The sequence below is a fragment of the Quercus robur genome, chromosome 4 (assembly GCF_932294415.1).
Source record: "Quercus robur chromosome 4, dhQueRobu3.1, whole genome shotgun sequence".
NCBI lineage: Eukaryota > Viridiplantae > Streptophyta > Magnoliopsida > Fagales > Fagaceae > Quercus > Quercus robur.
In genome coordinates, this window is record NC_065537.1 from 42829535 (window position 1) to 42848309 (window position 18775).

Consider the following 18775-nt stretch of genomic DNA (forward strand, 5'->3'; position numbering starts at 1 on the left):
GAGCCCCGTCAGTATAGACTCGTATTCTGCCTCATTGTTGGTGGCAGGAAATTGAAGTTGTACCCCATACTTGAGGATGTCTCCTTTTGGAGTGTTAATAATGACCCCCACTCCCCCTCTTTTCTAGGCTAACAATCCATCTGTTTGGATCATTCATCTCTCCAATTCGTCTTGGATCTCTTTGTCGTCTGGCATGGTAAACTTAGCAATGAAGTCTGCTAACACCTGAGCTTTGATCGCTATTTTAGGGTGGTATTCGATGTCAAACTGACTTAGCTCTACTGCCCATTGCACCATTCTTCCTGCAACTTCGGGCTTGTTTATTGATTTCCTTATCGGTTGGTCAGTCATTACCAAAATGGGAATTGCCTGAAAGTAGAGACGTAGTTTGTGCGAGGCGACGATTAGGGCAAAGATGATCTTCTCAATCTGTGGATATTTTGCCTCGGCTCCTTGGAATGCCTGGGTGACGTAGTAAATAGGGAGCTGTACTCTATTCTCTTCTCGAATCAAAGCTACGGTCATGGCTATAACTGACACTACTAAGTACAAAAACAGGCTTTCCCCTTCCTTTGATGGGCTTAGGAAGGGGGGTTACTTTAATAGTATTTCAATTCCTGGAAGGCTTCTTCACACTCCTCTGTCCAGATAAAAGCTTGCTTCAGGGTTTTGAAGAAAGGCAAGCGTTTGTCCATGGCTTTGGAGATGAACCTATTGAAGGCCGCAATCCTCCCAATTAACTTCTGAACTTCCTTCATTATTCTCGGTGACATCATCTCTAATATAGCCTGTACTTTTTCTAATTTAGCTTCTATTCATCGTTGGGACACCATAAACCCCAGGAACTTCTCTAATGAAACCCCGAAGGCACATTTGCTAGGATTCAACCTCATTTGGTACTGTCTGAGGGTCGTGAAGGTCTCCTTGAGGTCATCTAGGTGTGTGTCTTCCTTCTTACTCTTAACAAGCATATCATCCACATATTTCTCCATATTTCTCCTGATCTTTTTATCGAACATTTTGTTGACTAACCTCTAGTAAGTCACCTCTGCATTCTTCAGTCCAAAAGGCATCACTTTATAGCAGTAAAGCCCCAGGCTAGTAATGAAGGCAGTCTTCTCCTGATCTTCCTCTAACATTTTGATCTAGTTGTAACCTGAGAATGTGTCCATGAATGTGAGGAGTCGGTGTCCAGCCATGGAGTCCATAAGCTGATCTATTCTTGGTAGTGGGAAGCTGTCTTTTAGGCAGGCCTTATTCAGGTCCGTGAAGTCCACGCACGTCCTCTATTTCCCATTTGCTTTCTTTATTAGGACGACGTTGGCCAGCCAATCTGAGTAGTATACTTCTCGGATAAAATTGGCTGCTAGCAGTTTGTTTACCTCGTCCATGATAGCTTTGTTTCGTTCAGGGGTGAAGACTCGTTGTCTTTGTTGGACAGGTTTCTTCTCAGGTCTACATTCAGATGATGTTGGATGACTTCGGTTGGTATGCCTGGCATGTCCTCATGACTCCATGCGAAAATATCTAAATTGCTCTTGAAGAATTGGACTAGCTTCTTCATCATCTGAGTGCTCAAGTTTGTCCCTATCTTCGTGGTCTTCATCGGTTCCTCATCTACCTGTTCCACGGTTTCCAAGGCTTCTACTTTCTCCTTCTCCTTCTCCTTAATCATCCATGTATGATTTTCCTTTGCAACTAGTACTGCTTGGTACCATTCCTTAGCCAACACTTCATCTCCTTTTACCTCACCCATGCCACACTCCATTAGGAATTTCACCTTCAAGCAGTACATCGACGCTGTTGCCTTCCAACGGTTGAGTGTGGGCTTTCCAATAATCACATTGTATGAGCATGGGCAATCTACCACCAGGAAGCCAAGTTGCTGAGTTAATTGTTGGGGGTGGGATCCCACTATAACCGTCAGTGCTACTATACCTTTAGGATATACTCGGTCTCCACTGAAACTGACGAGGGGAGATTCGAAGGGCCGCAATCTTTTGGGATCTACCTTCAGCTGCTGAAAAGCTAAAAGATAGATAATGTCTGCAGAGCTGCCATTATCTATGAGAATTTTTCTAGTGTTGAATCCTTCTATCATAAGCATGATAACCAAGGGGTCGTCATGCGGTTACTTTACACCTTTAGCATCTTCTTCTAAAAATAGGATGTCCATATCTACTTTTCTTCTCTGCTTCAGGGGTGGTATTCTATGGACACTGTTTACCTACCTTTGTTGTGACTACTTAGGGGACTTAAAGATCCACCTCCGGATGGTCCCCCTGTGATCATCTTTATCTCTCCTATCGCACTTTGTGGACGATTAAACGAATTATCCTCGTCCCTAGGAACAGTCTCATGCTTTTCCCTATTATCATCTCTAGGTCGGCTAGATTCCCTCTTTTTCACAAATTTATGTAGCTTTCCTTTCCGAATGAGTTTCTCTATCTGCTCCTTCAGGTCTCTGCGATCTTCAGTGTAATGGTCGTGGTCTTTGTAGAAGAGGCAATATTTTCTCTTATCACGCACATTAGGTGAGGAGTGCAATGGTTTTGGCCACTTGAAATAATGATCGTCCTTAATCTACATCAAAATTTTATCAATGGGCATGACTAGAGAGGTAAATTTTACCGTCCGAGACACTTTATTGTCTCTCCGCTTGTTCCCGTCCGGGTTCTGACGATCTCCCCTTTCTCTCTTATGCCCCCTCCAATCTTCTCCAGAACCCTCCTTTTCTTTAGGCTTGTTCTCCTCCCCTATTGCAGCTAGGGCATCTTTTGTGTTCATGTACTTCTGAGCTTTCAACAACATTTCTACCATCATCTGAGGGGGACTTTTTGCGAGAGCAACCACGAACTCTTTGGATTTCAGCCCGCCTTTGAAAGTGGTTAACTGCACCTTATCATCTGCTTCATTAACTTCCAGGACTTCTCTAGTTAAACGCTTTACATATGATCTTAAGGTCTCATTTTCTCCTTGCTTGATGGTGAGCAAATGGTCTGTAGGTCTTTTCAGGCGTAGTCTACCAATGAAATGGCGCATAAAGGAGTTGCCTAGTTGTTCAAAGTTGTCAATGGACGATGTTTCTAGATTACTAAACCAAACTCACACTGCTCCTTTGAGGGTGGTAGGAAAGGAGCGGCATAGGATCTCGTTTGGGGGTTGCTATAGACTCAGAGTCATCTTGAAGGTAGTAACATGGTCCAGCGGGTCCTTCAGGCCATCAAACGACTCGAGCTGTAGAAGACAAAACTTTGTGGGCATAGGACACTCCAAGACTTTCATGGTGAAGGGCGAGTTTGTCCTTCTGACCATCTCGTCTAGATTTCGATTCGTCTTTTCCCTCATTGAGTTCCTTAGCTCGTCCATCTCTCTCCTCATTTCTCTAAGGAGGCCCAAATTTGTTGCGTCGGAAGTGTTTGGTCGTCGGTAGTCATCTTTTCCGTGGCTATCTCCATCGCCATTCCTGTTAGTCCCAATCCTCGCGGGTGAACGATTTTTCTCTTGTTGTAGCTACAATCTCATCTCCTGGTTTTGCCTGGTGAGTTCTTCTACACTAGCTGTAGGTGTCTGAATTTGTAACGCTAATGCCTCAGAATCTTGTGGAGTATTGGGTTCCATCTTGAAGTCAGAACCAAATGGGACTACGATTTCAAACGAAAGTCTGAATTTGTCATCCCACAGACGACACCAAATTGATGATGCTAAAATCGTCAGTAGATGGGTTCATCCAGATGGATCAATGCAAGCTCGTCTAAGTTCCTGTAAGGTTAATAAGAAAGAAGGGGAATCCTCCTAGGGTGGTCACCGATGTGGTGTCGGCCACAGAGTCTCCGATGATAAAGTTAGCAAATAGAGCTCGAGGGATAGAAAGAACTTTGTAATGAGGGTAAAAATGATTAGAGCGTATGTACCTTATCTTGGATTTGGTAGGTCCTATATATAGGCTTTCCTTAGTAGCCATTACTCTTCTTAAATGGTGGTTTAAAGGCTATTTAGGTAACGTCTCAGGTCTACTTCAATTCAGTCTTTATGGGGGCTCCAACGGTCTCCTTATTGATATGTAACCATCAGGGCATTAAATGGCTGTTTTCATGATGCTACATAGGGCTGTGCAAACCAGTACCGGAGCTGACAAGACCGACCGACGCCAACCTTCCTGCACCGCCACTACAACCGACCGATAGAGCTGATGCCTGCAAACAGAACTCGAAGAGAGTTCCAACTCCGCTGCGGTGTAGTAATCGAAGCAGCAAATTCGAAACCAAAGCCTTGCCGAACCATACCGACCCCAGTTTCAAATGTTTTGAACTTTGGATATGGCGTCGTTTTACCGAGATTTTGTCTTAAAAAAAAAAAAAAAAAAAAAAAAAAAAAAAAAAAAAACACTACAAACCCATTAATGGTCTCCACCATGGTTGCATGCCGCCGTTCTTCTTCTTCTTCCTCTTCTTCTTCTCTTCTTCATTTTGCACTGGTTCTTCTTCGTTCTGCAATGCACTGGTCTGGTCTTTTATTACTCTGGTAATTCCTAGTTTCTATTGTCTTCTAGAGAGATTAGTACCATTTTAAAGTTTTAGTCTTTTAACGTTTCAACTTTTATGACCCCCATACGTGTCTAGCTTGGAAATGATAAAAGAAAAATCCAAGTGTCAGACTTAGATATAACTCAATTTTCCCACCACTGTGTAGGTCTATTGTGTAGGTATAGTGGTGTATAATATATATTAATATTTATCTATACTTAAAAAAAATTATTATTATTATTAATGCTACGTTTACAATATTTTAACAATAGAAGCATAAACTATAAACTTAGTAATATTTATCATTTTTTCTTAGTAAAATGTTTTTTTTTTATTATCAATTTTTTAGCATTTGTTTGGACTTTGCAGTGTTACATTGTTACTTTAGTTCCATTGAACACTTAATAGGTTGAAAGGATTTTTTTTTTATACATAAAAATAAAAAATAAAAAAATAAAAACTAGAATTTTTAATGTTTCAAACCGACCAAACCGATTAAACTGAGCCGACCAAACCGCATTGCTATAGGTCGGAAAACAAACCCTAATCGGTATGAATCGGTTTTAATTATGAGAAAACCAATCCTTATCGGTTCGGTAACAATTTTTAGAAAAAACCAAGCTAACCAAACCGCGCACACCCCTAATGCTACATCCTTATCTAGGTTGGCTCTCCTGGATGAGGATAATTACTCAGTCTATCACATACTGTTCATTTAATATATAAAATTGTCATTATATATAGATATGATTGTACTATTGGTTTTAAATTTTAATACTAGGAAATAAAATTTTAAAGTTGAGGAATTTGAAAAAAAGGAACTTGGATTGTCCAACCAAAGTAATTCTACCAACCAGTCAACCCTTGAAAGCATCAAAGCCCAAAGGCCCAAACGCCATCCTAGTAGTAAACTCTATTATGGAAATTTGTAGTTACATTATGAGAATGAAGGATATGATAGGGCCAATTATGTCCTTATTTTTTTTTTATCAAAATGCTTTCCCTACGAAAAGGTGATCTCTCAAGGGTGTGAAACTCCTTTTATAAAATCAAGGCCCTAGGGTTTCTTCTGGAAAGTTATTCTTACTTCTTAGTATGAGGTCGCGTTGTGCTTAGTTAGGGGTGATTGGACCTTTTCCTCAGTGGGATCAGGGACTTCAGGTAATAGTCGATACAAAATATGCTATCTACTACATCCCCCACCTATTAAACTCTCTCTCTCTCTCTCTCTCTCTCTCTCTCTCTCTCTCTCTCCCTTGCATTTAAACCAATGGCTTAATCATGGGTGTGGGTAATTGCTCTCTCTCTCTCTCTCTCTCTCTCTCCCCCTTGCATTTAAACCAATGGCTTAATCATGGGTGTGGGTAATTGAGTGATAGCATACATGTTGATCAACAGAGCTATTTATTGAGATTTTTGGAAGGAGCCCCTTGTGTGCTACAATAGAATTTGAGCTAAAGCTTCCCTATCTCATGTGAGCAAAGTGAAAATTTTTATTCTATTGTTAGAGCAAGGTGTCCATAAGCCATATTTCAAAGTCTTGGTCATGAGAGAGAGAGAGAGAGAGCTTCACAAGTTCTAGGAAGACTTGGACTTTCATTGGGCCCTAAATTTAGTGAGGATTTAGAGCTTTGTTGAGCTTCACTTGTGGTGAAAGGCTTGAGATCTCGATCGGTGGGCCCCTCATGTGATGAAGACTTGGCTCCCAGAAGGCCTCAAAGAACTAGGACCAAACTACCCTATGCCTATAGTTTGGTTTGCTGAATTCCATTGGGCTTGGGTCACACAAAATCATCCAAAAAATAAAGGCCATCAACATTGTCTATATTAGATTGGATTGGATTAACTACATACCTCTTTCTTGATTAGTACTTCCTGCTATAAAATAATTGAATGGAGGGCAATGTCTTAAATGTTTGTGTAAATTAGTAAATTACAAATGTAAAAATAATTAGATTATATCAGTATTTTTTAATATTTTTGGTACATTATCTCTCGCATTCAATAAATTTAAGGATATAATATCTTTTCACTGTTTTTTTAATATATTTTTTTACAATTATTAACATGACTTATTGTTATTAATACATAATAAAAATGGTGTCAATAATGACCTAGGTCAATGTAATATTACTCAAATAATAACAAATTATGTTAGAGAGAGAGAGAGAGAGTCCAAGCAACTTATGGAGCCAATTTTACTTAAATCAAGGATGGGAATTTTTTTTTTTCATTTTGATAGTTACAATAATGAGGGCATGGAGATTTGAACTTTAGATGTTTTCAATGACAACATAAGAAGGTGTTAAAGGAGCTACGAGCTCTTGGAAAAACTACATATGGAAACTAATAATACAACACTGTGTCTTTGTCCATTCTTCAATGCATGCGTAAACTACAAATAAAAATAATAATTAGGTTATATCAGTATTGTTATTATTTATGAGACATTATTACTCACTTTCAAAAAGTTTAGAGACACAACTTTTTTCACAATTTTTTTTTTCACAAATATGACATATTATGATACCTGCATAATAAAAATGGTGCCACTAGTGAAACTAGATAAAAGTAATATTACTCCAATAATAATAAAAAATTATGGCTAAAAGAGAAGACCTAACAGAGAGCACCGGTGTGGTGCCGGCCAAATACCCTCCGAATGTCAAGTTAGAACTATTCTCACAACTTTAGAGTGCTAGAGAGGGTAAATTATGCGTACTTTGGTTTGCGAGGATGTTTGGGTTTTTATAGTAGTAGAGGATTGACCTCTTTTCCTTAGAATAGAAGTTTTTTCCTTATAGGAGTTTTCTTGGGCGTATTTCGCGGGATCCTTTTCATATAGGAATCCCTTTTGGGTATCACGAAACGTGGAGAGCAAGACATTTCCTTATATACGCAATTGTGGATGGCAACCAATCCTTTACTAAGGTCGTCAGCTTACCCTGGGCCTTCAGTCTTAATCCCGTCAACTTCATGATCCCGTCAGCCCTTGAATATGCCTTGCCAGTGCCTCTCTCTAAATATCCCTTTCGTCGATAGTCTTCAAATGAAGGCTGACGGGTTTAATTGTACCCGTCCACTTTTAACCGTCGGCTTGTCTTATTATGACTAATCTCTATTTTTATCCACATCAACAATTAACAAAATTCTATCATTTGGGCTAATCTCAGGCAAGTATTTGTAAATCTCAAATGAAATGAAATGCTAGGTGAAGTAGCCAGCTATGATTTACTAATTCATATCTACTCAATCATTTTAGAGAGAGAGAGAGAGAGAGAGAGTTCATGCAATTTATGGAGGAAATTTTATTAAAACTAGGGATGGAAACTAATAACACAACGTTAGTTGACTATGTCTTTGTCCCTTCTTCTGTAGCTCCTACCCTAATACTTTATTCTCTAGTTTCCATCCAAATTCCCTTCATATTTTATGCTATAAACTAATGCAGAAACAGTTCATTGGCCAATCTGCGATTCAACTTGCTCTTTCTTATCATTGAACCTACTTGTCCTCCTCCTCCAATATTCCTTTTAATCCCAACAACTAAGTTCTCTCATCAGTTTTCAAGATTCCATTCTCTCTCTTGGCTCTTACCAGGTTTTGGAGAAACTTTTGGAGTAATCATGGTACAGGAAACAATAAGACTCTCAGATGAGTACGAAGTTTCAGATATTTTAGGTAGAGGAGGATTCTCAGTTGTAAGAAGGGGTATAAAGAAGTCATCAAGCGGTGAAAATATCCATGTAGCTATCAAGACCCTGAAAAGGTTTGGCGCTTCTTCAACTCCATCATCACAGAATCGTGGTGCTCACAAAAGCATAGCTTCCTTGGGATTATTTCCAACATGGAAACAAGTTCCAGTATCGGATGTGTTAATCACAAATGAGATCTTGGTTATGAGAAAAATAGTGGAAAGCGTGTCCCCTCATCCAAACGTGATTGATCTATATGATGTGTATGAGGATCAGGATGGGATTCATCTTGTGCTTGAGCTTTGTTCAGGTGGAGAACTGTTTGATCGAATTGTAGCACAAGAAAGGTACAATGAAGCTGGAGCTGCAGCTGTGGTTCGACAGATTGCACAAGGGTTAAAGGGTCTTCATAGAGCCAACATTGTCCATAGAGACTTGAAGCCAGAAAACTGTCTCTTTTTGAACAAAAGTCAGGATTCTTCTTTGAAGATCATGGATTTTGGACTTAGTTCTGTGGAGGAATTCACTGACCCAGTTGTTGGATTGTTTGGTTCTATAGATTATGTCTCACCAGAGGCACTTTCTCAGGGATCAGTTACTTCTAAAAGTGATATGTGGTCTTTGGGTGTCATCTTGTATATCCTACTCTCTGGGTACGTACGTATGTTGCTTTCTGGTTTTCCTAGATATCTCCTTTTAAAAAATTGTACAGTAATTGATACAAATCTTACAATTGTCGGACATAAATTAAAAGTAATGTTTATTTTACGCTTCTTGTTGCACAAACATTTACGCACATGAAAATTGAACACATGATTTCAAAAAAGTGAAATCGTGAATCACAATTTCAGTTCAATTTTCATGTGTAAATGTTTGTGTGAATGAACATTGAAATCATGAATCACGATTTCAGTTCAATTTTTATGTGTGTAAATGTGTGTAAAACAAATATTTTCCTAAATTAAAAGTGATATGATTGTTAAATTATAATATTCCTTTTATGTATGATCGTATCATATGGGCAACACAAGGAACCCATTAGATTTAATGTAGGTAGTCTTAGAGTAGATGTATTCATCTTCTACAATAATTAGCTTAATATAACACTTTAATGATAGGTTCTAATTAATTTAATTGGTAAAGTTTCTTGTTGACAAATTAAAGATTTGGAATTCGAATATTGTCTACACCAAAAACTAATTAGTGTCTTTGACCTCTATATATAAAATAAATAAATAAAATTAAAAAAAAAATTAAAAAAAAAAAAAAACAAAAAACAAAAAAGAAGAAGAAAAAAGAATGATGGTATAATGACTATGGTTTCAGTGGTACATATTTGTCACGAGAGATGTAGGTATATCAGGATTTCAAATTCTATAAATTTGAGGGATTTTAAACATTATTTTGTATTATTTTAGGTATCCACCGTTCATTGCTCAGTCGAATCGGCAAAAGCAACAAATAATTTTGGCTGTAAGTTGTTTTCATTCAAAATTCTACATGACAAGATGATACTTTATTTCAATTTCTTTAAAATTCAGTTTTTATCTTGTTTGCCTAGTTAGTTCCAAGATAAAATGCTTTTGTCTGCAGGGTGAGTTCAGTTTTTATGAGAAGACTTGGAAGAATATTTCTTCATCAGTAAAGCAACTGATTTCCAGTCTCCTGACAGTTGATCCTCATAGAAGACCTAGTGCTGAAGAGGTATTTTGCTCTCTTCATAGATTTAAGTAATAAATAGGCTGGTGATTTTCAAAATGAGTCAAAATAATTGTGAATTAGATTGATTTCAAACTTAGGAAAGAGAATAAACGAAACATAGCACTTTGTTAAGTTCCACGTCAAAAAGATTAGGGAAGAAAAGGTTAAAACTACTCTCATTGATATAGAACAGACAACACATGCCTTCCTGGAGTAGCAGGGGCGCAGGAAGTCACAACGCAAGATCAAAGGGGAGTGCTAGTAGGGGCCATCGGGGTAACAGTGTTGGGAATTGCATAAAATTTGGCAGGTTAAAGGGAAACGGCATTCTGATCCAGATTCATAAACATGAATGTCACCAAAATTTAGGCGAATTCTTTCATTAAGGCCTCGATAACAGTGTTTTTGCTATTTATAGTAATATTTGTTTTTCCTTAATAACTTTTAGTTTAAAAGTCAAAATAAGGTCTCATCTGTTTTGAGACAACCCTTAAGGTCAGTAGTTTATGATTCTGCATTTAACTCAATTTTGCCATTTTTGGTAAATTTCTATATTTTATCACCTAATCGCGTAATTAGTGCGAATTAGGGTTTTTAGACGTTTATCTTAGTATTTATATGTTTTGTAGCCGTCAGAAAACACAGACATTTTGTCAAATTTTCTTCTGGTGGATTCCAGTTTTATCACCTCGTGGATTTAGGGAAACCCCTCGTGGATTTAGGGAAACCCCTCGTGGATTTGAGGTTTACTACCAAAAACTAACAATTTAGTTTCTGGTCCATCAAGAGAGCATTGTGTGTGCTTTTCTTTAGGCTTCCGCAACATCACTTGGTATCAGAGCCTTGACTTACCCTGGTCTGATGGCTAACCGACGAGACGGTGACCACTACAACAATGACGGCGGTGACGACGTCAACAACCCAATCCTCACTAGGGTTGAGTTCCTTGATTTTTGTGATGAAAATCAACAATTTCGTGATTCAACCCAACAGACTCCGGACTAGATTCAAGAAGCACTTGCCACCTTGCTTAACCGAAACCCTAATTGCGATGACGAAGAGCGACGTGATAACCGAGTGCGTGGCCCTCCCCATCGTGGTCCAAACCAGAACAGGCAACAAGACTACAACGAAGAAGATAGTGAAGACTAGGAGTGTGCAGAAAGAGTCCTTGGAAATCATCGTGGTCCCGCAAGGGATAATGGCCAAGATTATCAAGAGTAGAGGGACTATTGGACGAAGGTAGAGTTACCATCCTTTAATGGTAATGTCTCCATTGAAGAGTACCTAGATTGGGTCAGTGAGGTGGAAAAGTTTTTCGATTATATAGGTACAGCAGATGACAAACAGGTGTGTTGACTGGCCTACAAGTTGAAGGGGGGAGCATCTGCCTGGTGGGATCGCGTTCAATTAAACCGTACCCGTGAACGAAAGCTTCCAATATGATTATAGAGGAGAATGAAAAGATTAATGGCAGATTGGTTCTTACCACTAGATTACCAACAAGAGTTGTTCAGACAGTACCAGGATTGCAAGCAGGGTACTTGGACAATAAATAAGTACATGGAGGAGTTTGACAGGTTGGTGAATCGCAATGATTTGGAGGAAACTAAAGATCAACGGATGTCCAGATTTGTACACGGGTTACGAGTTTCCATCCGAGATCAGGTATCCTTACAAACCCTATATACTTTGAATGTGGCTGTAACCCTATCCAATAAAATAGAATATCAGCATCTTAGGGCAGGTTCGAAGTTTTCCAACTACAATTTGGAGTCCTCTAGTTCCACTACCAGCAAAGGTAAACAGCCCATGTTTACACCACGATCACAACCCGTGGTTAGGGAGAATAGTGGTGTTAACCAATCCACAGTGGCAGTAGCAGGCTCCACAGCCCAGCCGATAGCAAACGCCAACCCCTATGCTAGGCCAACTGGGAATAAGTGCTACAAGTGCGGAGAACTAGGACATCAATCTAGTACTTGCCCTAAGTGACCCGTAGTGAATCTGGTGGTGGCAGAAGAGGGCGAGGTAGAAGGTGAACAAGACGGTGAAGAGGTGTATAATGATGCTGATTCGTATGCCTATGATCCCAATGAGGTCCAAGAGGACGAGGAAGGCGTGCCATTAGGGCAGTCTTTGGTGATTCAAAGGTTGTTGCTCACACCAAGGGTGGAATACGCTGATCAGCGGAATGAGATCTTCCGAGCACGATGCACCATTAGTAAGAGGGTTTGTGATTTGATCATTGACAGTGGCAGTGTAGAGAACATTGCGTCGAAGAGTTTGGTTACCAAGCTGGGACTGAAAATAGAAAAGCATCCCTCTCCGTACAAGATAGGTTGGATCAAGAAAGGTACGGAAACTCTTGTTACTCAACAATGTCGTGTTACTTTTTTTATGGGTAAATGTTATGTAGATGAAGTAGTTTATGATGTTGTTGAAATGGATGCATGTCATTTAATACTGGGTAGACCTTCGTAGTATGATGTAGATGCTACTCATAGGTGTAAGGATAATGTGTATGTGTATGTGTTTTTTTAAGAATGGTAGAAAAATTGTCCTTGATCCTATTAAGGAAGGTAGTTTTCCCAAAGCTTCTAAAGTGGAGGAGAAGCCAACACTCCTCATAGTGAACAATGAAGATGAGTTTGACAGGGAATGTAAGGAGTTGAAACAGGTATATGCTATAGTGGTGACGGATGGTGAGCCAAAGAAGGTTACTAATATACCTAAGGAAATTCAATCATTGATCAAGGAGTTTGAAGAGCTTTTTCCAAAAGAGCTGCCTGCAAGTTTTCCACCAATGTGCGACATCCAGCATTGCATTGATTTAGCTCCTGGAGCTAGTCTACCAAATCTACCACGTTACAAGATGAATCCTCCAGAGGGTCAAATTCTACAGGAGTAGGTGGATGAGCTTCTGAGTAAGGGGCAAATCAGGGAGAGTATGAGTCCATGTGCAGTACCGACATTGTTAACACCGAAGAAGGATGGGAGCTGGCTTATATGTGTGGATAGTCGAGCCATCAACAAGATCACAGTCAGGTATCGATTTCCTATTCCCTGACTAGATGACATGTTTGATATGCTGAGTGGGTCCAAATGTTACACCAAGCTGGATCTTAAGAGTGGGTATCACTAGATTCGGATCCGACCTGAAGATGAGTGGAAGACAGCTTTTAAGACAAATGAGGGGTTGTATGAGTGGATGGTAATGCCTTTCAGATTGTCTAATGCTCCCAGCACTTTCATGAGACTTATGAGTCAGGTATTGAAACCATTTATTGGAAAGTTTGTGGTAGTTTATTTTGACGATATCTTGATTTATAGTAAAACAGAAGCCATCCACTATAATCATGTGCGAGAAGTATTGGCAGTGTTGTAGGCCAATGAGTTATATATCAACTTGAAGAAGTGCAACTTCGTGACTGATAAGTTGTTGTTCTTAGGGTATGTGGTCAATGCGGACAGGATTCATGTTGATAAGGATAAGGTCCGTGTAGTCAGAGAATAGCCAACCCCAAAGACAGTGAGTGATGTACGAAGCTTCCATGGGCTAGCAACCTTCTATCGGAGGTTTGTTCGAGATTTCGTAGCATAATAGCCCCTATCATTGAGTGTTTGAAGAAGGGGAGGTTCTCATGGGGAAAGAAGACAGAACAAAGCTTTGCCTTGATCAAGGAAAAGTTGAGCACAGCCCCGATTTTGGCATTACCTAACTTTGATAAAGTGTTTCAGGTAGAATGTGATGCATCTGTGGTCGGGATAGGTGCTGTTCTTCACAAGACAATAGCGCAGTAGCATTCTTTAATGAGAAAGTTTGTGAAGCTCGAAGTAAATGGTTGGTCTATGAGCTAGAGTTCTTTGTTGTTGTACGGACTCTTAAGCATTGGGAGCATTACCTGATTCAGAGAGAGTTTGTATTATATACGGATCATCAAGCATTGAAGCACATCAACAGTCAAGTTAGCATTAACAGGATGCATGCTCAGTGGGTAGCTTATATACAACACTTCCATTTCACATTGAAGCACAAGTCTGGTGTCACTAATAAGGTGGCTGATGCACTCAGCAGGCGAGCATCTTTGTTGACCACCTTATGTACTGAAGTTGTAGGGTTTGATTACCTCAAGGAGTTGTACAAGAATGATGAGGATTTTGGTGATATTTGGGGTAAGTGTCAACAAACTCATACTGCTGTCAATAGTATGTACATCTAGGATGGTTTCCTCTTTCGGGGTAACCAATTATGCATCCCTAAAAGTTCATTAAGAGAGCAAATTATTAGGGAGCTGCATGGTGGAGGTTTGGGTGGGCATATGGGCAGAGATAAGACTATAGCACTGGTGGAAGAGAGGTATTATTGGCCATAACTCAAGAGGGATGTTGGCAATCATATGAGGAAGTGCCCAACTTGCCAAACTGCTAAGGGTCAATCTCAAAATACTAGTTTATACATGCCTTTGCCAGTTCCACATGCACCATGGGAGGATTTGTCTATGGACTTTATACTAGGTCTTCCTCAAACCCAACGAGGTATGGATTCTGTTTTTGTTGTGGTTGATAGGTACTCGAAGATGTCCCATTTCATAGCATGCAAAAAGACTTCAGATGCTACTCGAATGGCCAATCTGTTCTTTAAAGAAGTTGTGCGTTTGCATGGAGTGCCAAAGTCCATCATCTCTGTCCGGGATACCAAGTTCATTAGTCACTTCTGGCGGACTTTGTGGAAGCGTTTTGACACTTCCTTGAATTACAGCAGCACCAGTCATCCACAAACTAATAGCCAGACAAAAGTGGTTAATCGTACTTTGGGGAATCTGATCCGGTGTATCTCAGGCGAGAAGCCCAAGTATTGGGATCTTGCATTGTCCCAAGCAGAGTTTGCGTACAATAGCTTAATTAATAGAAGCACTGGTAAGTCTCTATTTGCCATCGTCTACTGCATGCCCCTAAAACACGCTTTGGACTTGGTACCTTTACCTAAGCTTCCAGGAGTGAGTCAAGCAGCAAAGAATATGACTGACCGTATTCAGGCCATGCAAAAGGAGTTGAGGCAGTAACTTGAAGCTACAAATGCCAAGTACAAGGAAGCTGCTATTAGAAGAGGCGTGAGAAAATCTTCAATGTTGGGGATTTAGTGCTGGTCTATCATAGAAATGAGAGATTTCCTGTTGGTACCTACAACAAATTGAAGGACAAGAAGTATGGGCCATTTCAGATTACTAAGAAGATCAACAACAATGTTTATGTGATTGCTTTTCCTCCAGACATGAGCATTTCTTTTACCTTCAATGTTGCTAACTTGTATGATTATCATCCTCCTGATGAACCAGATAGTGGGAACTCGGGGTCGAGTTCTTTTCAAGTAGGGGGGACTGATGTAGAACAGACAGCACATGCCTTCTTGGAGCAGTAAGGGCACAGGAAGTCATAACGCAAGATCAAAGGGGGGTGCCAGTAAGGGCCATTAGGGTAACAGAGTTGGAATTGCATAAAATTTGGCAAGTTGAAGGGAAACGGCGTTCTGATCTAGATTCATGATAACAGTGTTTTTGCTATTTATAGTAATATTTGTTTTTCCTTAATAACTTTTAGTTTAAAAATCAAAATAAGGTCCCGTCTGTTTTGGGACGACCCTTAAAGTCAGTAGTTTATGATTCTGCATTTAACTCAATTTTGCCATTTTTGGTAAATTTCAATATTTTGTCACCCAATCGCGTAATTAGTGCAAATTAGGATTTTTAGACGTTTATCTCAAAATTTATATGTTTTGTAACCGTCAGGAGGCAAATTAGACCATTATCAATAAACACAGATGTTTTGTCAAATTTTCTTCTGGTGGATTCCAGTTTTATCTCCTTGTGGATTCAGGGAAACCCCTCGTGGATTCGAGGTTTACTACCAGAAACTAACAATTTAGTTTCTGTTCCATCAAGAGAGCATTGTGCCATTGTGTGTGCTTTTCTTCCGGCTTCCACGACATCACTCACTTATATTGCAAAAAGCTTATAACATGAGTAGTGATAATTTGATTGATATCACATCAACAACGTAATAAATAAACTTTAAAAAAAAAATTTCTATTTTGTGTTTAAAGTTTACCTTTTTTTCTAGAATAAATTTGATGGTTATAATTAGGGAAGAAGAATTTGAACCTTGAACAACCTCATTGAAAATACCAAAAGGTGCCGTTGAGATACAAGTCTCTTAGCAAAAGTTGACATATTAGTTTATAAGGTTTATGTAATAACTATTGCATCATTGTTACATCATTAAGGGAATACATAGTCTTATAAATTCCAACTGTATGACTGGGGTTCTTCTTTTATTTTATTTTATTTTTTTCTAGTTTTCTTTTTTGGGCCAATGAGAGATCGACATTTCTACCCTATATCCAATACATTAAGTTGAATTCAAATACTTGACTACATTAACCAATAAGATAAAATAATATTATCTTTTTAAGAATAAGTAAATTCAAAACAATCATGTGTTTAAATTTAATTGGGAAACTTAATATGCTTCACCTAAAATATTGTATGTTTTACCCTTATTCAAAATAACAATATTCCTCACTTTCCAAACACTGTTAAACAATGCTTCTTTTCTTTTTTTCATATTTTTATTTATTAATAATTCTATAGTAAAGGAAAAGGAATATGAGTCATGAATCTCAGTTGAAAACGTTAGGAGGTGCAGCTATAAGACTCTTGGTGAAACAAAACTGTTGTCATTAGAGTATAATTATCGGTTGAGCTAATTTCGTCAATCATTTCCTTGGGTCTACATACAACTTTCTTTGCTTTTTCTTTTTTTTTTTCTTTTTTTTTTTGAGAAATAAAAAATCATTTGGTAGACTCTAGTTACACATCTGGTGCACAAACGTTTCGGTTTGCGCATAAAGAACATACAAAAAAAAAAAAAAAAAAAATTAATTAATTCTGAAAACTAAAACTACTTTAATAGAAATGAGTCATTATGGTTGAACTCCTTTATTAACTGGCAGCAATTTTTTCATTTTTTATTTTTATAAACAACTGGCAGCAATTTTTTCTACTGTTGTCTGCATGGTTTATAGTTCTATTCAAACAAGCACCAAGAGATTGTTGAAATACTATTCAATATTCATTTGCTTGTTAATAATTATAATTCTATTCAAACAAGCACCAAGAGATTTGTTGAAATACTGTTAATTTGTTTTTGTTAATAATGAAATTTAGTGCATACAAATACTAATGTGATAAATGTCTGGAAAACAGCTTCTGGATCATCTGTGGGTCATTGGTGATTCAGCCAAGCAGGATCAAATGGATGCTGAGATTGTTTCACGACTGCAGGGCTTTAATGCCCGGCGCAAACTCCGTGCTGCAGCCATTGCTAGTGTGTGGACCAGCACAGTTTTCTTAAGGACTAAAAAGCTCAAATCTTTACTCGGGTCCTATGATCTTACACAGGATGAAATTGAGAATCTGAGGTTACATTTTAGTAAATTGTGAGTATGCAAATCCAACTTATACCTTGGCTTTTGCCAGCAATTGATTGATGTTGCGAATTACAGGTCAGTGCAGAAAAAAAATGGTCACATTGGCAAGCAATTGCTGATAAACTTCATATTAATACCATTACTGTATTAAACCAATATGTACAAATTCCATGACAAATATGTGCAAAAGGTGAAGAGTAATAATTCTTGACCAACTTAAGGCAAATACAAAAAAATAATAGGACAAACAACTTGTATGTTAAACCAATAATTCTTGACTCAGAATAAATTGCATGAGCTCAATTTATCCTAAAACCAGTTTTTTAAGATTCTGATGAAGAGTAACATCATTGACATACTGCAGATGTGCAAAAGGTGACAATGCCACTCTGTCTGAATTCGAGGAGGTTCTGAAAGCAATAAAATGTCGTCGTTACTCCCTCTAGCACCCCGCATCTTTGACCTATTTGACAACAATCGTGATGGAACAGTTGACATGCGAAGATGCTTTGTGGGTTTTCCAGCCTCAAGAAATTACGAGGCGATGATGCACTCCGTCTCTGCTTCCAGGTACACTTCATTGTTTCAATGATAACACCAAACATATAATCTAAATTTTCTTCATCTTGCTATGCTTTCTTTGTTAGCAGGAGCAACATAAAACATTTCTATGATAGAGGGAGAGAGGGCTAATTGAAACGCGTTTATTAATGCTTAAACAGATTGGTTTCATATAATCTAGATGAAAAAGAGCCGAGGCATAAAACTGAGCTAATGATCCCGCTTTCTTTGTTTGGCCAACAGATGTATGATACAGATAGGTCTGGATGCATTACAAAGGAAGAAGTAGCATCCATGCTTGGAGTAATGCCACTAAACTTTTTCACTTTCTAGCTTGTGTTTCTATCTGCTTTAATATTGTATCATGATCTATTGGTCTTGTTGAGCAGGCTTTGCCTGATGAATGCCTTCCAGCGAATATCACCGAACCTGGGAAATTGGATGAGATATTTGATCGGATGGATGCCAATAGCGACGGAAAAGTAACTTTCGAAGAGTTCAGAGCTGCAATGCAGATAGATAGCTCCCTCCAAGATATAGTCCTCTACTCTCTTCGCCCAAAATAGCTTTCCCCACTATCCACATACTGTCTAGTATCAACTTTCCAATAAAGTTATGGATATTTTTTCCCCTTTGTTGAACTTTTATGTCACAGGAATCAGAAGACCGGTAATGAGATGAGATGAGAAGATAATGTACTTCTAATTTTTGACAAAAAAAATATATGGAACTATTACTCTTTTTGGCATACTAAACAAGAGAGAGAGAGAGAGAGTCAAACCAATAGTAGAAAACTCAACCCC

The 18775-nt window shown here is 38.6% G+C and overlaps 1 protein-coding gene across 1 annotated transcript; it reads left to right on the forward strand.

The window, feature by feature from the left end:
• The first annotated feature begins 7976 nt into the window (after positions 1-7976).
• Positions 7977-18730, forward strand: LOC126721912 (calcium and calcium/calmodulin-dependent serine/threonine-protein kinase-like). The gene is given in 9 exon segments (XM_050424993.1): positions 7977-8874; positions 9640-9694; positions 9815-9925; positions 17188-17420; positions 17776-17828; positions 17831-17911; positions 17914-17981; positions 18216-18275; positions 18362-18730. Coding segments are annotated over 9 exon segments (1560 nt in total). The 5' UTR covers positions 7977-8152; the 3' UTR covers positions 18539-18730.
• The last annotated feature ends 45 nt before the right edge of the window (positions 18731-18775 follow it).